The 25,046-nt window shown below is 37.8% G+C and overlaps 1 protein-coding gene across 1 annotated transcript in view; it reads left to right on the top strand.

Annotated features, from left to right (window-relative positions):
* The window catches only part of NCOR1 (nuclear receptor corepressor 1), a 195,160-nt gene that overhangs the window by 125,666 nt on the left and 44,448 nt on the right, over positions 1-25,046 (top strand). Inside the window, exons 21-29 of the mRNA XM_011975291.1 lie at positions 3,325-3,520; positions 9,604-9,764; positions 15,358-15,478; positions 15,576-15,677; positions 16,020-16,120; positions 20,530-20,698; positions 22,331-22,471; positions 23,624-23,707; positions 24,184-24,440. Of these exons, the coding sequence (XP_011830681.1) occupies positions 3,325-3,520; positions 9,604-9,764; positions 15,358-15,478; positions 15,576-15,677; positions 16,020-16,120; positions 20,530-20,698; positions 22,331-22,471; positions 23,624-23,707; positions 24,184-24,440 (1,332 nt within the window). The remainder of the gene's footprint in view (positions 1-3,324; positions 3,521-9,603; positions 9,765-15,357; positions 15,479-15,575; positions 15,678-16,019; positions 16,121-20,529; positions 20,699-22,330; positions 22,472-23,623; positions 23,708-24,183; positions 24,441-25,046) is intronic.

Consider the following 25,046-nt stretch of genomic DNA (forward strand, 5'->3'; position numbering starts at 1 on the left):
GGAACTGAAAGTTCCAAAATATTGAGAGACATCTTACCCCAATCCCCAAAGAAGTTCCAGCCCCCTGCCTTGTGGTTTTTTGGACTGCCAGCCCTTATCCTGAGGCAATCTAGAGTCCCCCAGCCTGGAGTCAGTCATCTTGTTAGCATATAAAAGACACTCTACTGCTCTGGAAATTCTAAGGATTTGGAACAAAAAAAGTCTTTGGGAGAAGGACCAAATATTTAATTTTTATTGTATCACACTATGTCATATAAATGAAATCATACAGTATTTGTCATTTTGTGATAGGCTTATTTCAGTCAGCATAATGTCCTCCAGGTATATTTAGCACGCGCCAGAATTTCTTTCCTTTGAAAGGCTGAATAATACTCCATTGTATCTGTATACCACATTTTATTCATTCATCCATTCATAGATATTTGGATTGCTTCCACCTCTGGGCTATTGTGACTAGTACCTGTCTGGTCAGTCCTTGATTTTAGTACCTTGGTTTTTCATATATCCTCCTATACTGGGCGTGGACATATGTGTGAGAAGGGTAAGAAGATGCTGAGTCTAATTTTGAGTAAACTCTTTGAGATAACCGAAGGTTATATCCTCAGTACATTACTTTTTCAAATGACTTGTAATGATTGATTTCAATGGTCATTTCCAGTTAAGAAAAAAAAGAAATATAATGCTGTAGTCATAAATATTAGTAAGTCCTGTTTTTGTTTGTAACCACAGCAATAAGGAGCCATAAAACAGTAGTAGCATTAAGCATGTAATTAGGTTTTGAATATTTAGAATGAATTGTAGAGATTATGGCTAGCTCCAGTATATAATTTCAAGTCTAGTTTATATTTTACCTTAATAATCTACAGATTTCAAGTATATTTTAGTTACATTTTACCTTAATAATCTGTAAAATTTGACTCATTTTTGATACTGAATTCCCATGTTGGGTATTGTTCTTTTCTTTAGTTATTTTCTCTTTATTCAAATATTTAAAGCTCTTACTTTATTAAAAAATGTGTTTTCTATCTTAAATAATAATTGGTAAAAGTTGTTAATTGTGTACTTATCACAAAAAGATCATTAAACATTTGTTCATTCACTGATTCATTCAAACGGACGAATGATTGAGTGATTAAGACAATGTTCTTAATACTGGGGAGAATATTTATATATTATAGTCTCTGATTTCAAAAAACTTAGGGACTGGTCTGCATAGGCAAAGAGGCTGGGCGTGGTGGCTTACGCCTGTAATCCCAACCTATTGGGAGGTCAAGGTGGGCGGGTCACTTGACCGCAGGAGTTCCGAGGCCAGCTTGGACAACATGGCGAAACCCTGTCTCTCCCCCTCCCAAAAAAAAAAAAATTAGTTCGGCGTGGTGCCATGCGCCTGTGGTTGGGAGGCTGAGGTGGGAGGATTGCTTGAACTTGAGAGTTTGAGGTTGTGGTGAAGTGAGATGGCACCACTGCACTCTAGCCTGGGTGAAAAAGTGAGACACTGTCTCAAAAAAAAAGCATTAAAAAAATTATCGTAAAAGTTAGAATGAATTAAAATGCGATGCTCTATTCGGTTAAAAAATACTATGGATGTTTTGGAGAAGAGGGAGTGTCTTAATTTGAAGCTTAAAGAAGACTCTGCATAAGAAATAATATTTTCATTGGATCAAAACAGCTCATTTGGCTTTATAGCAAAAGGAGGAAAAGCTATGTTTATGTGTAAGACAATGCACAAAGGCAAGAAAGTTACAGGTTTTGGGATCAGTGAATAATACTACTTATGTGAGGGGAAAAACTATGGAAGTCTTAAGTTACCAGATTCTAAAAAAGTCAGATCTCTAGGGCTTCCTAGGGATATTTGTTATTCATTAGGTATTTAATCGTGTACTGTGTTCTGGGCTATTTTTTTAAGTATTGGACAAAACAGCTTGGTTGTTTCCTTCATAAAGTCAGAGAGACAGAAAAATAAAACAGTTTCAAACTGTGGCAAATGCTGTGTACTGTGAAAGCAATGAACAGGTCTCAATCAGAGGGAAAACGGGGAGGGAATCACCATGTTTTATTGGATGGTTCTGGATGGCCTATCTTAAAGAACAGTCCATTTCTATCCTAAGGGAATAGCCATGTGAATGAATTGGTTGTGGGAGAGGAGAAGATTGATTAGTCAGGGATGGCTGCCAAGTTTCTGGCTGAAGCACCTGAGGTTCCGTGTCTAAAATGGAGAGCAACTGAAGAAGAAGAATGGAGTTTCAAAAATGGGAAGTTCCCTTTTTAACTAAGTTCTGAGCTTCCTTGAGATATCCCAAGTGGAGTTGTTCGGTAGGCCATTTTATATGAGTGTGGAACTTGGAGAAAGTGTCTTGAGGAAATAGAAAATTTGTGAATCATTAACAAATGGATGACATTTAAATCACATAAATGGATGTGATCCGCCAGGCACGGTGGCTCATACCTGTAATTCCAGCACTTTGGGAGGCTGAGGCGAGAGATCACTTGAGGCCAGGAGTTCGAGACCAGCCTGGCCAACATGGCGAAACCCCTTTGCTACCGAAAAAATAGAAAAATTAGCCGGGTGTGGTGGTGTGCACCTGTAATCCCAGCTACTCGGGAGGCTGAGGCAGGAGAATTGCTTGAACCCGGGAGGTGGAGGTTGCAGTGAGCCAGGATCACACCATTGCACTCCAGCCTGGGCAACAGAGCCAGACTGTGTCTCAAAAAAAAAAGAAAAGAAAAGAAAAAAAATATATAAATGGATCTGATCCCTGGTAAGAGAGAGATGAGGGATGGGACCTAGGGCCACAAGGGACTTGGCTGCCATAAATTAGAATCAGACAGATGTGTTGTGATTTCTGATTTTTTGTTTCTCTTACTACAGATTGTGTGATTTACATTGTGATCAGTTCTGAAAGAAAACTAGGTCTCGCTGTGTTGCCCAGGCTGGAGTACAATGGTGCGATCTCAGCCCACTGCAACCTCTGCCTCCCAGGCTCAAGTAATTCTCATGTGTCAGCCTCCCGAGTAGCTGGGACTACAGGCATGCATCACCGCACCCGGCTAAATTTTTGTATTTTTGGTAGAGACGAGGTTTCACCACGTTGGCCAGGCTGGTCTTGAACTCCTGACCTGCCTGCCTCAGCCTCTCAAAGTGATGAGATTACAGGCATGAGCCATTGCACCCAGCCTTAAACATCATTCTTGAAGATACCTTTGATTAAAAAATGATAAAATCAATTCAACCAATATTATGACAGAAATAAGCATTACTTGTAACAAATGGCAATTATTATTACATTGGTTGTTTGCATATTTAGATTTATTTTCTTCCTGTAGGTATCCTGCACCCCATGTAACATACCAATTGGAACCCCAGTGAGTGGCTATGCTCTCTACCAGCGACACATTAAAGCAATGCATGAGTCAGCACTCCTGGAGGAGCAGCGGCAGAGACAAGAACAGATAGATTTGGAATGTAGAAGTTCTACAAGTCCATGTGGCACATCCAAGAGTCCAAACAGAGAGTGGGAAGGTAGGTAAATAGAGCCATCACCACAGAGAACTTTTATGAAGGGAAATAAAGCTAAACCCATATGCAGTGTCCATTGTGCTTTGTAAGTTATCAGCCTCCCAACTGATTATTACATTTGTCCCTAACAGACACAGTTCCTTAAATTGACCTTAAACTCTGAAGAAATGTTAGTATTATTAACTACTAAAGGATGCCAGTAACATTTTTAGTAGCATTCTAGTTAATGTGAATTTTCTGATATTCATCTTTGTGCTGGAAGACTTACAAATAAAGTCATGCTTTATGTTCCATTCATCTGAATTTTCAGAGTAAGTGAGAATTGTTGTCCGGTCCTCGAAGCAAATCCCCTTCAAATATTACAGTGTAATATTCACATTCTCTGGTAGATGAGAGACACAACTTTGTGTAGTGGCTATTCCCAAGCAGATGCTGGTTAAGCCTTCACCTTGGCATTTGCCAGCTGTGTGGCCACAAGCAGGTCACTTAACCTTTCATAGCTTTAGTTTTCTCATCTATAAAATGAAAATAATAGTACAACCACCTTGTTGTGGTTGTAAAATTAAGGAAGGAGCATTCGGTATTGTTATATAACATGTGGCTCTGCGTTATTTTATGTATAATGTAGTGTATAATTACATACTAATTAGTGTATTAGTACTGTATATACACAGTATTAGTAGATACTATGGAGGTACCTGTTTTCATTGTTACATCACTGTTTTTATTTCAAGTAATAGATTTGAATTGGTCTGTTGCTGTTTTAGTTGGTGTGTGGTACACTTTTACTTTCTTTAAAAAAAGAAAGGAGTGGTTTTTAAGTTTTAATACATTCTTCTGACATGGTTAGAAGATGGGCACATGTTTCTGGTTAAGAATGAGTTTACAGTCTACTTATATGCTATGATATGCTTAGAATATAAGAATACTGAAATAGTCTGAATGATTCAGAAGATTCTTTATAGTACTTTATTTAGCTAAATAAGAGCTATTAGTTTTACAATGCCATGCATTCCAAGGGTTATTTAATATAAAATAGGAACTGTGGTATTTAACTGATCCTGCTGACTCTGCCTAGATCACACCAATAATGAGTTATTAGTTACATAACACACTGAACTTCTTATGTTAGAGTTTTAAATGTAAACTTGTTAATCTTTTAAACATAAATCTTGTGCTAGGAAAAATGTGAACCAGAATGATAATATCCACCAAGGAATATAAAAGGTGCTAAATGAATATTTCCTTGAATGAAGGTAGAAATATTGATAACTTTTAGGCTTTTACTTTGTTGGGTCTAGGGAATTCTTAATCCCTAGTTCTGTAATTGACACATGTACTCGGTAATCACACCTTAAAGGAATGAATTATAAATGAATGACATAATGGAGATATCCTTATTGCGTTTCACTACAGCATATTAACGGACTTATCGCAGGTGTTTGTCTTTTGAACATTCCAATTATGAGGAAATTCATCAGTGGAAAATGATACTTTAGAGAATAAAAGTCTCTGGATGTATGTCTTACATTAATAATTTAGGACAGATTTTGTGAAGAAGTAGTAAAAGTTAGAAAAATGACATTCAGATGGTATCATTTGTTGAACTTATGCCAAAGCATAACATTATTGTTGGTAATATCTGGGTCATTTTAATATGGATATCATATTATAATTTTAAAGCATCAATATCTTTTATTGATCTGCTTTATAAAATGAGTTGTATTTGGGAACTGAAAAAACTGAACCAGGCTAGATCTCCAAATTCTGAGACTCCAAACTGTGAATTGTATTTCTCTGTGTTAGTCACATTAATACATGTGGTTTAGATCTCAGTGGTATCCTAATTTTTAATCATAATTCAATCATCTTAAAACCAAATTGTAATTGTATGTTTGATTAGTATGACATTAAGAATTTTACAGTTTGGTTGAAGGTGATGCTCTATAAGGAGGGAAAGTTTATCCAAAGGTTGTTTTGTTTTAGCTAATTTCCCTAGTGTATTCATCCCATAATTTGTTTAACAAGTACCAGAAATCTTTCTTTGAATCTATCCTGTAGTTCAGTGTATAGGATAACCTTTCAAATAACATTTTAATGTTTGCAGTTAAGATGCTTGTGTCTAGAATGTTTGACACAAATGGTTTAAATTTAACCTCACAGAACAGTTTATAGAGTGTGAAGAATAGTGAGAGTATGGATTTATGTATAAAGTATCACCAAATATTGGTACAGTCCACCTGAATTAGGGCCATGTTTTCTACTTTTCCCTTCATGGTCTCTCAGCAAGTAACAGGCAGCACTTGTTGTCCAACTATTTGGTTGTATTTATTTCTCTTAATGTGAATGGTATAAATCATTACTGTAGGTATGCCCGTTTTAAGTTGCTTAAAGCTTTTCCCATCTGTAGAAAAGGTTGAAAAAAACCTTACAGAATTGTTTTCACTTACCAGTAACATTTACACGAGTTGACCTCTGCTTTATTGGTAACTTTTAAGCTTCTTTTCTACAGTTAAGGAACTCAAGCCTATGGAGGTAGAGTTACAATTGAACTTCTAACGCAATTTAACAAAATTATCCAATTAAAATAAGAGTTAAGGCTGGGCACGGTGGCTCACGCCTGTAATCCCAGCACTTTGGGAGGCCGAGGCGGGCGGATCACAAGGTCAGGAGATTGAGACTATCCTGGCTAAGTAAGAGACAGGTGAAACACCATCTCTACTAAAAATACAAAAAATTAGCCGGGCATGGTGGCGGGCACCTGTGGTCCCAGCTACTCAGGAGGCTGAGGCAGGAGAATGGCGTGGACCTGGGAGGCGGAGCTTGCAGTGAGCCGAGATCACGCCACTGCACTCCAACCTGGGTGACAGAGCCAGACTCCGTCTCAAAATAAATAAATAAATAAATACAAACAAACAAACAAAAAAAGAGTTAATGCTTCTTTGTAACTGACCCTAGTTTGTTGCATGTTTATTTTGTTGCTGTTGCTGTTTTTCTTTTCGTGCTCCGGGTACACGGTAATTTAAATAGCTGTGTTTAGAACCATCCAAATTTCCATCATTAAAAAAAAAAAAAAAGGCCGAGCACGGTGGCTCACGCCTGTAATCCTAGCACTTTGGGAGGCTGAGGTGAGTGGATCACGAGGTCAGGAGATCGAGACCATCCTGACTAACACGGTGAAACCCTGTCTCTACTAAAAATACAAAAAGTTAGCTAGGCGTGATGGCGGGCCCCTGTAGTCCCAGCTACTTGGGAGGCTGAGGCAGGAGAATGGCGTGAACCCGGGAGACGGAGGTTGCAGTGAGCCGAGATTGTGCCACTGCACTTCAGCCTGGGAGACAGAGCAAGACTCTGTCTCAAAAAAACAAAAACAAAAACAAAAACAAAAAACCTACTTTGACCAGTGGATTTTTTTTTTTTTTTTAACATAGTTATAAACTTACTGGAAATGGTAAAATAATTAGACATTGGATTTTTAATACATTATCATATTAAATTCTCTAGGAAAGAAGTGGTGATTTTCTTTTGGAGCTGGGTTATTTCATAAATCTGTTTACTCAGTATTAGGACACTTACTCTAATTCATTATATTAATGTGTCATGGAAGGAAAAAGTACCGTCATCTTGATGGATACCCCAGAGACATCTGAAATTCAACACCCCGTCCTTTAGTGAGACACTATTGCCCTGTGGTTTAGAGCTAATGGTCTGTAATTATACTGCTTTTAAAAAAATCCCTGGTAGACCTTGGTTGGGCAATTAGATGTGATTTTTCTGAGCCTCAGTTTCCTCATCTGTAAAATGGTATTAATAATCACATTGGTCTTGAGGGCTAAATAGATAATATATGTAATGCACCCTGCCTAGCACTTGAATATTAGTTCATATTTTTGTAATTGTTTCTGATTTTTAAAAGCACCTTAGTAAATGATTACAAAAAATAGTGTAGTAAGGAAATAAGAGGTTTAGGTATTTGAAGGGAAAAGACAAATTATTTATAGGATAAGATTATTCACCTAAAAGCCTAAAAGAATCAACTGAAAAGTTATTAGAGCTAAAAAGAAAGTTCATTAGTTTCTCAGAAAAAAATATTACACAGAAATCCGCATCTTTCCTGTATGTCTGCAGTAATCAGGTTTATTTATATAAACCCATATATATGAAAGAGATGGTTTTCTTACCAATATGACACATCTAGGAATAATTTTTAACAAGCAATGTATGGACCTATCTGACAAAAACAAGATTTCTCAACTAGAAAACTCATTATTATAAAATGTCAAGTCTTCTGTATTTATTCATAAATTTAATACAAGTCTGATGAAAATTCCAGTTGTTTGGGGACATTTTAAATTTAGATTTACCAGGAAAGATAAATGGATACAACTAGGTAGTGAAAATAATAAATAAAATGTGTGGGAATTTATTCTGACAGACATTAAAATGCTACAAATCTAAGTGGTCAGGGTTACAAATGAGTTTTACTTTGTGCTTTTTGGATTTTCAAAAATTACAGATGTTAATTTCATTTTAAAAAGAAACTATATATTTTAAACTCTTAATATGACTGCATTTCTGGCATGCCCTTTAAAATGTTTAAAGTTTCTTTATGCTTTATGTGGAGGTAACTTACATGATAAATAATTTTAATTAGTATTATTGTAGTTATATTCATGGTTTTGATAAGCTTATATAGGATTTTTGGATTAGTTTGATCTGCATCTTTTGAAAGCCTTCTTCCATTTCTTAATTAAATTTATTTCTGTGCATATTATCATGGAGTGAGCTTCAACAGGCCAATTATAAGAGTCGTGAAATCCTCGCAAAGCTAATAACCTGCAGTCAGGCCAGATTTGAATTAACAGAATTGCTTGATAATCTGATATTTCCCTATTGTGATTTTATTGCATGTGAAAACACTTGATTCTCCTTAAGAGGAAAGAGAAGTTCTTGGTCCTTTAAAGGGAAAACTCGTAAATGAGTATTTGAGGATACACAGAAGATTTAGAGTTAGAGGATTTCTTAACTTCTCTGTGGGTGGATTTTGCCCCCAGGAATTTTAGACTTTAATGTTAGTAATATAGTTGGATCTGCCCCTGGATGGTGTGGGCTTGGTCCTTTCAAACTTACTATTTTAATTTGGGGTTCTTCCCTTATTTTGATAACTTTAACTTTCATAGGAAAATCAGTCGCCTATATGCCTTATGCTGAGGTCAAACGTGCTCTAGAACAGGAAGCACAGATGCACAATACTGCAGCAAGGTCAGCCTCACCGTGTAGGCTTTCTCCAAGAGAAGTCAGTAAAGCCGCTCCACAGCCTGATATGAGTGCAGCCTGCTATAGTGTCCCGCCAGGTAAATATCACTCCTCTGTGCAGTGGCTGCTGGCCATCCACCCACACATGTTCCACGTGGGCGGTTTAATCTCGTGAATGAACTGCTCTTCCAGGACATGTCCTTGCTGTTTCAAAATGACTTTGTTTCTCTGCATTCCATCATCAATTGTATTTAGCTGAGTTCACTGGGCCACTGGGAAATTTGTGTTCACACATTTATACTGTGACATTGACTGACTCTTCCTTTAAGAAGAGTACATGAATTTGTAAAATTCTTGAGATCTCCCCATCCCCAAAATTCAAGTGTTCTGTGAGAGCCGGAATCAGTAAATGTTTCTCAAAATGTGCAAGATGCGAAAAGGATGTATAACTGGTTGTCAGTCATGTGTGTGCATTCTATGAAGTAGTGTTATCAGCTGTTCTTAAGAAGTACCCTAAGAGTGGTGGCGAGAGATAAATATTTGAAGACTGATGTTTGCTCTGCTAAGCAGAAGTAGTTTGGAATGAGCATCAGCTTGGAAGCTCTGGTTTGAAAGAGAGTTGAACATTTCAACCCCACAAATAATATTTGTGACTTAAATATGTATACAGGCTTACGTGAATGAGAAATTTTAAATAGAAATGTTCATTGTTGGTTTCATGTTGCATTTTTTAATTTGTGATTTAAAAATTCAGGAATGACTGAGAGAGGTAACCTGTTGTAAACTAGGAAATGGACTATTATAAAATCATTTTTCTTTCCTTTTAAAAGTCCTTCAGCCTGCTCCACATCAAGTGATAACTAATCTCCCTGAAGGCGTTCGGCTTCCAACAACTCGACCAACCAGGCCACCGCCCCCTCTCATCCCGTCATCCAAAACCACAGTGGCTTCAGAAAAACCATCTTTTATAATGGGAGGCTCCATCTCACAGGTGAAACGACTTCTCTTTACAGTAGATTTCTTGTTGAATATGGCTTTGTTAAAACTTGTCCCTCCTTCTTGCACTGATTTGTCAGAGTACTAATAAATAATAATCTGTCTGAATATGAAATTTCAAGAGATAATGACCAGAAAATGCAGCAGTCACTATACTTTTGCCACAAATCAGAACTTTCAGTGAGTTATGTACCCAGATTGAGTAGTCATGGCATACCACCCATTTAATTACACTTGGCACTTGGCATACCACCTAGTTTAATTTACATCACTTTAAACTTACCGAGTTTTAAACTTAGTTTCAAACAGTAGAATATTTGTTCACTAATCTATGATAAAGGCTCTAAATATTAAATTGTAGGTGGTTAGTATTATAATTTATTCTGACTTTGGCCACTAAATCTTTTTCCTGGTTCATTAGTTTTTAAAAAATTGAGATATGGTCTGGTCTTAACAGTTCCATCAGTTTTGATTAACATGGATATCAGTGGTCACACCCCTGTCAACTTATTGAACACTTCTTCCCTTCAGAAAGTTTTCTCATGTTCCTTCCCAGCCCATCTCCCCTCCCACTTCCTGAAGCAACCACTATTCGACTTCCTATTGTTGTAGATTAGTTTTGCCTTTTCTAGAACTTCCTGTGAATGGAATCAAACATGGTGTACTCTTTTGCATCTGTCTTCTTTAACTCAGCATAATGGTTTTAGGGAATTCGTCCAGGGTTTTATGTAATCAGTAGTTTTTTCCTTTTTATTGCTGAGTAATACCAGTTTGTTTATCCAGTCTCCTGTTGATGAAAACCTGAGCTGTTTCCAGTTTTTGGCAACTATGAATAAAGCTGGGCATTCTTGTAATGGGTTCTTTGTGGACGTATGTTTTTATTTTTCTTGTACAATTACCTGGCAGTGGAATTACTAGGTTTATGTGTGTTTTATACTTTTCCAGAGCGGTTCTACAGTTTTATGCTGCCACTAGCAATGTACGAGACATGAGTGCTTCATTTCATGTTGTCAAGTCTTGGTCATTTTAGTTATACTTGGTGTGTAATAATATCTTATTGTGGTTGTATTTCACATTTCCCTGACAACAAACAGTGTTGGGCACTTTTCATGTGCTTATTGGCCATTTGTACACCTTTGAAGTGACTATTTAAGTCTGATTATCTCTTTCTACTGAGTCTTTTTGATACTGTGTTGTAGGTCTTTATTATGGTTGAAAGTTCTCTGTTAGATATATGTATTACAAATATTTTCTCTGTTTTTTGTCTATTTTCTTACTGGTATTTTGATGAGCAGAAGTTGCAAATTTTTATGTCGTCTAAATATATATACACACTTTTTTCTCCTATGATTAATTTTATTTTGCTAAGAAATCTTTGCTTGCTCCAAGGCTGTGAGATATTTGCCTGTTTTTTTCTTCTGAAAGCTTTATAATTTTGGCTTTTATATTGAGGCCCATGACCAGAATCAAATTAATTTTTGTGTATAGTATGAGGTCAGGATTAACATTCATCTTTATGTAAATTTCTAGTAGAAAATAGCACCAATTGAAAAGTCTTTTACTCCTTTGATCGCTTTAGTTCCTTTGTTAGAAATCGTTTGACAGTATATATGGTTCTGTTTCTGCATTATCTCCATGCTGTTCCATGGATGTACTTTTTCATCCTTTTGTCAGTACCACAGTCTTGATTACTATAGCTTTATTGTAAGTACTGAAATCATGTAGTATAAGTCTTTGGTGTTTTTGTTTTTCAAGATTGTTTTGGCTATTTGATGCCTTTTGCATTTTCATATAAATTATATAATCAGCTTAACAATTTCTGTCTCCCACACTTTTTTTGGTTCCCAAGTTTTATTCAAGGACTCATACAAAAAATTCCAGGTAAATGAGTTTTAATCCTCATCTTCCTTCTCTTCTTTGTCCTGATTAATTTGGAAGTAACATAATCCGAAATTCTCTTTGCTGTTAGCAGCTATGCACACCAATCACATAGCTTACTCTTCAGATATTTTTTGGTGAGCTATTTCAAATACCCTTTGGAAAAGGGCACCTCAGAAGTTACGGTGCTTGTATTCTTGCCCCTTTCAATAGTTACTACCCCTCCACCAAGATTCCCAGCTTTTCCATTCACTTTAATTCTGTCTTGGAGAAACTGCTAACATTTGGCAGCAACATCTACGGGGTAGGTTCAGTCAAAGGTGAGCTTCAGAACCTGCTCTTTTTTTTTTTTTTTTTTTGCCCCCACTTTTTCATGGGCATCTGGCAGCAGCAGAGGCTGAAACAATCTGTCAGTCTACTTAAAGAAAAAAATTTTCTCTTTTCCTTCTTCTCCTTCTCTTCCTTCTCCTTCTCTTTCTCTTCCTCCTCCTCCTCCTCCTCCTCCCTTTCCTTTCCTTTCCTGTCCTGTCCTGTCCTTTCCCCACTTCATTTATTTTATTTGTAGGAGGAGTAGAAATATGTTTTAAGGGAGAGTTTTATTTTTCCCCCTAAACATGAATCTTGTAAGTAAAACCAACCTAACTCTAGAAATGTAGCAAAGTAAGGGGAAAGTAGCACAAACCACCCAAGAGGCAAAGGTTGTGGGGAAGAGGTGGGTGCAGTGGGCATATAACATATGCGTAAATGCTTTATGATTCACCTGCTCAGCACTGCCTCCCCAGAAGGCAAGCACAGGGACCCATTTTAAGAAGATGTTGCCCCCCAAACATCTGAGAATGCTTCAAATCATAGTTTACGGCTTAAAAGACCAAACAAAACAAAACCAGAAACCACCCATCTGCTGGGATTTTTGTTGGAATTGTATTAAATCTATAGATCAATTTGGGGTAGAAGTGGATATCTTAACATTGAATCTTCTAATCCATGAACTTGTATATCTTTTCATTTATCTGTATCTCTCAGCAGTGCTTTAAAGTTTTCACTTTAGAGATTTATACATGTTTTGTTTGATTTATATTTGGCTGATTCCTTTAAATGTTTTTTTTATTTTTTTTTAATTTTTTAACAAAGTCTTGCTCTGCAGTGGTGTGATCATAGCTCACTGTAGCCTCCAACTCCTGGGCTCAAGCGATCCTCCCACCTCAGTCTTCCGAGTAGTTAGGATTTTTTTTTTTTTTTCTGAGACAGAGTCTTGCTCTGTTGCTCAGGCTGGAGTGCAGTGACGCGGTCTCGGCTCACTGCAACCCCTGCCTCCCAGGTTCAAGCGATCCTCCAGCCTCAGCCTCCCAAGTAGCTGAGACTACAGTCATGTGCCACCCTGTCCAGCTAATTTTTTTGTATTTTTAGTAGAGACGGGGTTTCACCATGTTGGCCAGGATGGTCTTGATACAGGAATGCTAAATAGTGAATTGGTAAACATGGACATGCATTTCTTGTTGCTCATCTTAGAAGAAAGGCATTCAGTATTTCACTGTTAGGCAAAATGTTAAGTTTTTCATGGATGTCTTTCATCATATTGAAGATGTTTCCTTCCATTCTTAGTTTGTTGAGACCCACCTTCACCCCTAGTTCTTATATTTTTTTAGCTCCAGAATTTCTATTTTGTTCTTTTTAATGATTTCTTTCTCTTTGTTGGTATTCTCTATCTGGTGAAATATCATTCTTGTGCTTTCTTTTTTTTTTTCCTTTTTCTATCTCCTGGAGTAATTCTGTTGCTCAGGCTGGAGTGCAGTGGCATGATCTTAGCTCACTGCAGGATCAGTCTCCCAGGCCCAAACAATCTTGCCTTAGCATCCTGAGTAGCTGGAACTACAGGCATGCACCACTGTGCCTTGGCTTTTAATTTTTTTTTAATTTTTTTGTAGAGACAGAGTCTTAATATATTGTTAAGGCTGTTCTCAGACTCTTGGCCTCAAGTGATCCTCCTGCTGGGTTTCCCAAAGTGTAAGGATTCAAGAAGGCAGGCCACTGCACCTGGGCTCCTTTAATTTAGACATGGTTCATTTTAGTTCTTGGAATATATTTATAATAGCTGATTTAAAGTCTTACTTTAGTTTCTGTTCCCTGATCTGTTTTGTATGTATAGCTCACATTTTCATGTTTCTTTGCATATCTTATAATTTTGGGTCAAAAACTGGACATTATATATAATGTAGCAACTCTGGAACTTGAATCCCCTCGCGCCCCCCCCACTTTTCTTTTCAGGGCTTCTTGTTTCTGTAATTGGCTGTTATTATTTGCTTAGTGACTTTTCTTAACTAATTCTGTAAAGTCTGTATTGTTATGTGTGGCCACTGAGGTCTGATGAACTTCGTGATCAGCTAATAATTAGACAGATTCCCTTAAATGTCTAAAATCAGTAAAATCAGTCTTTGCTGAGGGGTGCTCTTTGTGTGCTGGGCACTTGATAGCTTTGCGTTAGTCTTTACTTCCTGGCGTGCAGAGCCTTTAGGACAGCCTGAGTTGAGAGCATGGGGTCTTCCCATGTCTTTCCTAGGCATATCCATAGCCTTGCACATACATGTAGCATTCTAGGTTCTAGGGAATATGTTGGAGCTTTTCAGACCCCCATGGACATCTCATTCCCTGGCTTTTCCTTTTAAGTGTTTTGGTTAGCCTGTTGTTTACCCTGGCTGTGATCTACTGTCTCAGGCAGTGGAGAAGTTGCCTCTGATTGTTTTTGACAAGCCTGCACCTCCTCTCCCACTCCAGTCAGGTCAAATAAAGACACCTTTGTGAATGGAGTCTCCCAGAGAACCAGCAGACAAGTCAGACAATGACAGTTATCTGGGAATTAGGCTTGTAAGGAGCTTCAGCCTTGCTCTTTCCCTTCTAGAGGGTGCCAGGCAGCTGGTTTGCACTATGATTGTGGGCTTTTGGTTTTCAACACTACCATAGAGCTTAATCAGGAGAATGAGAATGGAACAGGTTAAAATGCCACAAAGCCCATTGTTTTTACCTAGATTCAGCTTTTTTTTTTTCTTTTTTAAATAAATGTTTCCAGATTTCTACAAGCCTTTGGTTAATTTCCAGGGTTCTTTAAAAGTCGATTCTTACATTGCTTGAGACTGGGAGGTGGAGGTTGCAGTGAGCTGAGATCGCTCCACTGCACTCCAGCCTGGGTGATAGAGCAAACCTCTATCTCAAAAAGATCAGAGCAGTACTGAAGGAGATAGAGACAAAAAAAAAAAAAAAAAAAAAAAGAAAAAAAAAAAAAGTTGATTCTTAAAACGTTTCCAGGTTTTCTTGTTGCTTTTATGGAAGAGAGTTTTTGGAAGTCCTTATTACTTTGCTGTATTTGCTGATACCACTCTCCATAGCATTTTTAGTAGGAGTGAATATTAATAATAGTAGCTTACATTTTTATTGTAATGTCTTAGTGCTTTATTTATGTAATTTATTAATAGTAAATACTATGTACATGTAATGTATGGTAATTTTAGAAGACATATCCTACTCCCCTTAACATTTTTTTAAATTTAAGCAATCTACGATGAAGATTATATTGCTTTACAAAAACTATTCTTAGTTTTGGGTAGAAGGGGTGTAACTTTTTTTTAAAAACCGAAATGAGAATGCTGACTTTGTGAAATTGACCTTGTGAAAAAACAATGTTTGTTTAATCTTTAAATTTTTTTTTTTTTTTTTAGGGAACACCAGGCACTTATTTGACTTCTCATAATCAGGCTTCCTACACTCAAGAAACACCCAAGCCCTCAGTGGGATCTATCTCTCTTGGACTGCCACGGCAACAGGAATCTGCCAAATCAGGTCAGTGAGTTAATACAGTCATAATGCATCTACGTTTGTAGCATCACAGCCAGTAATTTAGTACTGGATTGCTTCATGTTTCTCTGCCTTTCCACAGCTACTTTGCCCTACATCAAGCAGGAAGAATTTTCTCCCCGAAGCCAAAACTCACAACCTGAGGGTCTATTGGTCAGGGCCCAACATGAAGGTGTAGTCAGAGGTAAAATATGCTGTTTGGCAGAAATATTAAACTTTTGTTCCCAGTAAATTTATTAAAGTAAGTTATTAGTATATTTTAATGATGGGCTTTTTAAACTATAGTCTTTAAATTCTAAATTTGTTTTCTTTCCATGTAAAAGTCATTTTAAAACTTTGAAGTTCCATGTTTCAGCAGTTCTTTAGTATTATTTTGGAAGTACATTTTAATAAAACAAACATGATGGGTTTTGTGCTGCTTTTTTCTTTTCTTCTTAGTTGAGTTCTATCCAAGTAGGGGCTGTTTTTTTGTGTTTTGGGGCAGGGTCCGGGGGTGTAATTTGCTAATAACTTTGTTTGTATTCAGGTACCGCAGGAGCCATACAAGAAGGAAGTATAACTCGGGGAACTCCAACCAGCAAAATTTCAGTGGAGAGCATTCCATCCCTACGGGGCTCTATCACTCAGGTTAGTTATGATCATCTCTGATATACTCAACAAAAGCTCAGGAAAAAATGATAAATAATTCTTAGCACTTTGGCTACTTTGTGACTTAAATTCATTTTTCTGCATTATGGGACAGGGTCTCAATGGTAATAAAACCTAGATCTACAGACTGTCTGCACAGAGATGTTAATGTGATCATTTTGACTGGAAGCTATATTATGTATACTTTGGTTCATTTGAAAAGGTCACTTATTTGCAAATTGGAAGAAGAAATATGTTCTAATTGATGCAGCTGTTATTGTCTTCCTGGAAAAGCTTTTACCATGTGTTTAGCCTAGATAGAAATTGAGAAGAAAACCATTACAAATTATTTGCTTACTTTTGCCCCTGTGGAGAGGTAGTTCTAGAATCTCAGTATGTGAGCTGCCTTGTTAGAATCTAATGCTAAACCAGGAAATGTGGATGGCATTAACAAAAGCACCAAAAATCTTCCAGTTTTGGGCTAAATAAATCACTAGTTTTGATTAATACAGTTTCTCTCAGTTAGTTGTTAATTTTAACTTGATATTTAAAAAGTTCTTAGCCTCTTTATGTATACGCATAAGAGGGAAAATTCTGTGTTGGGAAATCATTGTAAACAGAAACCTGTGCCTTGCATTTTCTAAAGTGTTCATTCATTGTCACAAGTTTTTTCTTTGTCTAGTTCCTGTTGTATAGGACGGTTGTTCTCAGAGTATGATTCCTCACACCAGTAGCATCAGAATCACCTAGAAAATTGCTACACATATAAATTCTCAGGGCTTACCCCAGATTTACTGAAACCCAACCCTCGTTGGTGGAGGCTGGCAATCTGTGTTTTCCCAAGCCCTTCACTGATTCGGCTAGGGCTTTGCTGGCCAAGTGTGGTTTGTGCACCAGAGCATTGGCATCACTGGGAAGCTTGCTAGAATAATGCAGAAATGTCAGTCCCCACTCTAGATCATGTGAATTAAAATCACCATTTTAATGAGGTTCACAGGTGATTTCTTTCTGAAATGTAGTTTACATGCTACTTCCTTGAGTGGATAAGTTAAAAACAGAAGAAAAGAAAGTTACATACTGACTCCTAAAATCTCTCTTTTTAGGCTGGGCGCGGTGGCTCACGCCTGTAATCCCAGCACTTTGGGAGGCCAAGGCGAGTGGATCATGAGGTCAGGAGTTTGAGACCAGCCTGACCAATATGGTGAAACCCCATCTCTACTAAAAATACAAAAATTAGGCGGGCCTAGTGGTGTGCGCCTGTAATCCCAGCTATTCAGGAGGCTGAGGCAGGAGAATCGTTTGAACCTGGGAGGCGGTGGTTGTAGTGAGCCAAGATTGTGCCACCTCACTCCAGCCTGGGTGGCAGAGCAAGACTCCATCTCAAAAAAGTCTCCTTTTATATTTCGTCAGTGTGTTTCTGTTTTTACAGCAAGCTAATACTTTAATATGGACAGAGGAAAGTAAATGGGCCTATATGTTTTATTCTTTCTCTTCACTCTGGTATCCAAACTATGGGAAGAAAGACAGTATGAACTGGGCCAAAGGGGACTAAATTTTATCTGTTTGTTTTACAGTCTGTTTGTGCATTTGAGATGAGTACTTCTGATGTGGGTGTTAAGGATTTCTAGATATTTACTAGTGAGTTCACTTAATGACTAGACAAGTAAATGTATGTCTTTTATCGCTTTTCTTAAGCATATGGTATCAGATTGTGCTCTCTAGGGTTTTAGCAGTACTCATCGTGGTGACCCTAAATGTGTGAGTAAACTCAGTCTAGGCCTCTAACTCCTATTTTACGGCAAGCTGTTCTCTCTTACAAAATGCTCTACGTATTAGGTTCTATGAACAATTTTCCTTGAAGGAAGGGCTCACTGCTTAAAGGAACGGTAAAAAGAATCATGGTCATTGGCAACCCAGAGGAGGACTGATGATGGTGAAAATGTAGATAACCTGCCCTAAACTGAATCAGTGTCACAACACGGAGGCATCCAACGGCCTAACAACCTAGTAGTCAGTTTCATATTTGAAAGTTATTTTTCCCTCATATCACAATTTGAGAGACCCTCATATCACAATTTGAGAGAAAGTTGTAGTACTCTAAATTTAAAACTTACTTTATCATCTTATTTTTATTAGAAAATTTATATTAGGTTGGTGCGAAGATGCAATTTCAGACTGTGAATTTTAAATCATTACAACTAGGCTCAAACACATCTTTATTTATCAAAATAGGAACCATTACAATCCACACATTTTTGCCAATGAGAAATAATCTTGTTTATTCCTGTAACATAAAAATACATGCTTCAAGATTCGACAAACTCTTGGAAAGCTCGCTCCTTCCTTCCTTCCTTCCTCCCTCCCTCCCTCCCTCCTTCCCTCCCTCCCTTCCTCTTGCTCTGTTGCCCAGGCTGGAGTATGGAGTGCCGTGGTGCCATCTCAGCTCACTACAGCCTCTGCCTCCAGGGTTCAAGTGATTCTCCTGCCTCAGCCACCCAAGTAGCTGGAATTAACAGGCGTGCACAACCATGCCTGGCTAATTTTTGTATTTTTAGTAGAGATGGTTTTCGCCATGTTGGCCAGGCTAGTCTTGAACTCCTGGCTTCAGGTAATTCGCCTGTCTAGGCCTCCCAGAGTGCTGGGATTACAGGCCTAAGCCCCACATCCAGCCATGGAAAGCATTCTGCTGGTTGTGGAAGAATTTTCCCTGCATAAAGTAGTCGAGATGCTTGAATAAGTGGTAGAGAGAGAGGTCAGGTGAAAATATGGCAGATGAGGCAAAACTTCGTAGCCCAATTCATTCAATTTTTGAAGCATTGGTTGTGTGACACAGGTGTTGTCATGGAGAATTGGGCTATTTCTGTTGACAGGTGCTGGCAGCAGGCATTGCGGTTTTCAGTGCATCTCATTCATTTGCTGAGCATACTTGTCAGACGTAATGGTTTTGTGGGGATTCAGAAAGCTGTAGTAGCTCAGACTGGACACAGACTGCTTCTTTTTGGTGCAAGTTTGGCTTTGGGAAGTGTTTTGGAGCTTCTTCCCAGTCCAGCCACTGAGGTGGTTGTCGCCAGTTTTTGTATAAAATCTACTGTTCTTTTTTTCTTTTTTTCTTTTTTTTGAGACAGAGTCTCACTCTGTCATCCAGGCTGGAGTGCAGTGGCGTGATCTTGGCTCACTGCAAGCTCCACCTCCCGGGTTCACGCCATTCTCCTGCCTCAGCCTCCCGAGTGGCTGGGACTATAGGCGCCCGCTACCACGCCCGGCTAATTTTTTGCATTTTTAGTAGAGACGGGGTTTCACCATGTTAGCCAGGATGGTCTCGATCTCCTGACCTCATGATCCGCCCACCTCGGCCTCCCAAAGTGCTGGGATTACAGGCATGAGCCCCCGTGCCCGGCTTAAAATCTACTTTTCATCGGATGTCATGATCCGATTGAGAAATGGTTTGTTGTTGCCTATAATAGGAGAAAACACTTCAAAAAGACAGTTTTTAAAATTTTCGCTTAGCTCACGAGGCACCCACTTTCTGAGCTTTTTCATTTTTCCAATTTGCTTCAAAAGCCGAACAACCATAGAATGGTTGGTGTTGAGTTCTTTGGCAACTTCTCATGTAGTCGTAAGAGGATCAGCTTCAGTGATTGCTCTCAATTGGTTGTTGTCAACTTCTGATGGCCGGGCAATATGCTCCTCATCTTCAAGGCTCTTTTTCCCTTTGCAAAACTTCTTGAACCACCACTGCACTGTATGCTTGTTAACAGCTCCTGGGCCAAATGCGTTGTTGATGTTATGAATTGTCTCTGCTGCTTTACGACCCATTTTGAACTTGAATAAGAAAATCACTTGAATTTGCTTTTTGTCTAACATCATTTTCATCGTCTAAAATAAATATAAAATAAACAGCAAGTAATAAGTCATTAACAAAAAAACAAAGTGACAAATGCACATTAAAATGATATGTAGCATAACTACATTCAAAAGAAAAAAGAAATAACCACATTTATTTAAGAATGTATTCTAGTATCAAGCGGCAAATTTCAACAATGCAAAAGCTGCAATTACATTTGCAGCAACCTAATAAAAGCTGTTTCATTTACTTGATTTTAGTCCTTAAGAGAAACTTCTGAGAGTTAAGTCCTGTAATAGAGTCCTCACATGAAGGTGGGAACAAAGTTGATTCACCTAATATACCTGTCATAATTTTAAGTATTACGTAGCTGAGTTGAAGGATGAAGGTACAGGATGTCTTCATGTCGATAAAAATTCAATGTGTAATTTCCTTTCATGTACGTGTGCTTTCTTCTTTGAAGCTATAGATTAGCCTGACTCTGTGATAGGGTAAATTTTCTGAACACCTTGTGTTTTCCCTAAACTCGAGTTACTCCTTAATTTGATGCTTGATTTGATGGCAGGGCACTCCAGCTCTCCCCCAGACTGGCATACCAACAGAGGCTTTGGTGAAGGGGTCCATTTCTAGAATGCCCATTGAAGACAGCAGTCCTGAGAAAGGCAGAGAGGAAGCTGCATCCAAAGGCCATGTTATTTATGAAGGCAAAAGTGGACATATCTTGTCATATGATAGTAAGTATTGTACGTATGTACCAAAACCAGTATTACAATATGTGCTAAAAACATAGGCTTGGGTTTTCCCACATTTCTGCTATCTGGAAGTCAGTTTATCTTTGCTGAGCCTATGTTTTCTCTCAGTAAAAGGGGTTAGTAATACTTGTCTCATGAGAATTTTGTGAATATCAGCTCAGTCAATGAAAAGTAATTAAAAACGCAGAGCTCATATTAAATGTCCCATAGGTGGTAGCTAAGATTATCGACTGTGGTCAGTTTAGCTTAGGTAAAGAGCCTTTGTTGAACTTTAATAGAATACTTTTATTTTGAAGAGATTCATGTTTTATGAATTAAGAATTAGAGGGTAGATAATACTCTGATAATCTTGATAAGAATATTAAATACTCCTTAATAAAACTATTTTAATGTCTGTGTACATTTTTTAGATGTATTCTTAAGTTATATTTTCTCAGTAGTAGTATTTTATAAGAATGACTCAAATGTGATAGAAATATTAGCCAAAGTTTTGACTGAGTTTGAGTTCTTATTTGCACCTGACTCTGTGACCTTGGAGTAGTCATTAGCTATGCTTTTTCTCTTCCAGTACAAAGAAATAAAGTATGTGTGTACATAGTGCCAAATGCTGCAAAATGCTTGATAACATTCTTATTTCCCTCTGCTTTACATGTCTGGCGTATTTTGATTAACATTTTGTTTTTGGGGTTAAGAAATTAATAATTAATGTACGTTGTCCAAACCAGAAGTCTACACACCTCTGTTTCTTTCCACATCCACCAAATCACTAAGCCATTTCTGTTCATTTTCCTAAAGTGTCTAGAATCCATCCATTACTCTGTATTCACCACTCTTACCATCATCTTTAACTCAGCAGCCACCTAACTCATCTCCCTACCTTCAGTCTCACCCATATTCAAAGTGTGTACCACATCACTCCTTGATTGATTTTTCCATCACCCTTGAGATAACTGCAAGCCCCTACCTTAGCTTTATCACCCCTCCAGGAGCTGCTTCCAGCTTAACTCTTCAGATTTTTCCTTTCTCACTTCTATGTTTACCTCCCCTACACTCTTCCTCCCAACTCCACTCTACACATTAGCCAGTTACCAAGCTTACGTTCTTTTAATGTACCATTCTGTGTCTCACCTTGGGGTCTTTGTGTTCACTGTTCATTCTGCCCGTACGTTCTCCTCCTATTACCTTTGACTTGAACAACTCTTATTCATCCTTCATTCTCAGCTTACACATTGCTTCCTCTAAGCTGGCTTATCTGAACCTGGAGGTGTTAGGTTTCTCTCCTAGCATTTTCATAGCACATTATACTTCTCCTTTCATAGCTTATTGCACAACATAATCTGTACCTACCACTATTGGGTATGTTTCATGCAGAAAGGGATTTAATTTGTTAATCTTATCTGCAAGCCTAGCTTATGCCTAGCACACAGTAGGCATCAATAAACGTATTTGAATGAATGAAAATATTTTTATGAATCATCCACACAGATTTTATTGTAGGTTAAGACAAGTTTTTATATTATTATATTTATAAGATAGACTATGAAATTAACCTATTTACTGTACATTGTATACCATGTGCTCTGTCTGAGCAAGTCTTGTTTGTGTATTCTGTAGATATTAAGAATGCCCGAGAAGGGACTAGGAGTCCAAGAACAGCTCATGAAATCAGTTTAAAGAGAAGCTATGAATCAGTGGAAGGAAATATAAAGCAAGGGATGTCAATGAGGGAGTCTCCTGTATCAGCACCGCTGGAGGGTAAAGCACTGTTTTCAGAATGTTATTTTGATACATGTAATTTTATATAGTAAGTTTGCATTGTTGAATTAAGTTGTATGCAGTTTTTATCATTTCCACCTGAAATGTATATTTATATTAACTTTATATCTATATACATAAAGTGGCACATAACAATGGAAGGAGGTAAAAATTAAGCATAATTGGTCATAGGTTACTATTAGAATGTTCATATTTGAATGCTCTTACAATTTCCAGATTATTCCTGTTTCAGCTAAGTGAGTTAAAAAAGGTAAACTTTGTTATGAGAACTTCTTTTTGAATTGTGAGACGGATAAAGTGGTGTAATGGGTAAAGACATGAATTTAAATTTCAGTTTCACCCTTCCCTGGTGAATTCCTCTGAGCCTGTTTCTTCCTCTGTAAATTAAGGGATCGTACCTAACACTGTGTGAGGGTTGGAGGCAGGCGTCTGAACTGGTGCTGCTCATGTGATATGCCTTCAGTACACGATCAGTAGGATTTTGTTTTGTTAATGGCCCACTTTGTTTAAATGTTAACCTGCCTCAACCAATTTTAAGCTAGATGAAATACTAAAAGCAGGGTAAGTCCTGTGTAATTCTCTAAGAGCTGTATTTTTCTCTGTTAAAAAAACACACACACACACTTTCACTGTAAATGTGTGTGGTTATTTCTAACCCTTGATTTATATTTATCAGCAACAATAATGTGAAACTTCTTAGGAGGTTATTTACAACTCTTTCGTTTCAATTTGCATGTTGCATTTAATACATTTTCCCTATTTTTATGGTATCTGTATTTCCCGTTTTCCCTTTATCGCAAGTATATTTCAAAACTAAGCAATGGTTTCCAATCCTATATCTTCTTTCTTCTTGATAAAGAAGTGTTGGGATTTTAGATTTAACTTTGAAGGTATCTTTCCTTTTTAACCTTTCATTAGATGCCTTTGGTGGCCATTTTTTATTTAGGAAAATATTTACAAAGGACTGTGTGATGTCATATTAGCTACTTCTGGATAGTTCACAAACTTAAATTGACATTCCTTCCTTCATAGAGCATTTATCAAAAACATATACTTTAAGAACAGCATTCAGTATATGTGAGTTGACATATACGTTATGTTGAATAATTGATTGCTTTCTTGTTTTGGAAGGGCTGATATGCCGAGCATTACCCAGGGGGAGTCCTCATTCTGACCTCAAAGAAAGGACTGTATTGTCTGGCTCCATAATGCAGGGTAAACTTTCTGCTTGTTTTGCATTTTTATTTATAATTGCCTTCCTGACAAAATAGTTTGACATTAATTTACAGTGTATTTCTGCTTTTCAAGATATTTTCCCTTTTGAAGTATTAAAGTCTTGGTTATTACTTTTCTGCCTCTAAGCTACATAATTTATTGGAAGATGATAGTTGCTTAGTCTTTTAATATAGAGATATCTTTATTATGCAAGAACCATTCTGTGACTATTATGAATGGTGCATTAATATTATATCTCGAGCAACCCTAAAGAAATGATTGATGAATACTGATTAGAGGATCTACTGTAAATAGAAAATTAATTAGAAACTACAAGATGTCAAGGCATTATTTTAAATTATGTTAAAATATGTGTAACAAAATTTACCATTTTAACCATTTTTAAATGCACAGTTCCGTGGCATTGTTGTGCAACCATCAGCTTTATTTTAATGTTTCCTGAACTCTTTTTCAAGGGACACCAAGGGCAACAACTGAAAGCTTTGAAGATGGCCTGAAATATCCCAAACAAATTAAAAGGGAAAGTCCTCCCATACGAGCGTTTGAGGGCGCCATTACCAAAGGAAAACCATACGATGGCATCACCACCATCAAAGAAATGGGGCGCTCCATTCATGAGATTCCAAGGCAAGATATTTTAACTCAGGAAAGTCGGAAAACTCCAGAAGTGGTCCAGAGCACAAGGCCGATAATTGAGGGTTCCATTTCCCAGGTAACTAAGTTTTGGCTCTTTTTGTCGGTAACTGATATTTATGGAACATTTTAAAAAGTGTGACTTAATAGTTATAAGTGGTTCTTACGATGTCAGACCTCCTGGAAGTACACGTGAAAGTTTCCTGTACCTTTTTTTTTTTTTTTTTGGCTCTGTGAACCAGGCTGGAGTGCAGTGGTATGATCACAGCTCACTATAGCCTTAACCTCCTGGGCTCAAGCAGGCCTCCCACCTCAGCCTTCCAAGCAGCTAGAACTACAGGCATGTACCACCACACCCAGAATTTTTGTAGAGACAGGGCTTTGCCATGTTGCCAAGGCTGGTCTTCTACTCCTGAGCTCAAGTGATCTGCCCACCTCAGCATCTCAAAGTGTGGGATCACAGGTGTGAGCCACCGCACTTGGCCTTTGTGTAATGGCACTATCTCGGCTCACTGCAACCTCTCCTTCCTGGGTTCAAGCGATTCTCCTGCCCCAGCCTCCCGGGTTGCTGAGATTATAGGTGCCCGCCACCACGCCCGGCTAATTTTGTATTTTTAGTAGAGATGGGGTTTCTCCATGTTGGTCAGGCTGGTCTCGAACTCCCGACCTCAGGTGATATGCCCGC

The sequence above is a fragment of the Mandrillus leucophaeus genome, unplaced genomic scaffold (assembly GCF_000951045.1).
Source record: "Mandrillus leucophaeus isolate KB7577 unplaced genomic scaffold, Mleu.le_1.0 Scaffold153, whole genome shotgun sequence".
Classification (NCBI taxonomy): Eukaryota; Metazoa; Chordata; class Mammalia; order Primates; family Cercopithecidae; genus Mandrillus; species Mandrillus leucophaeus.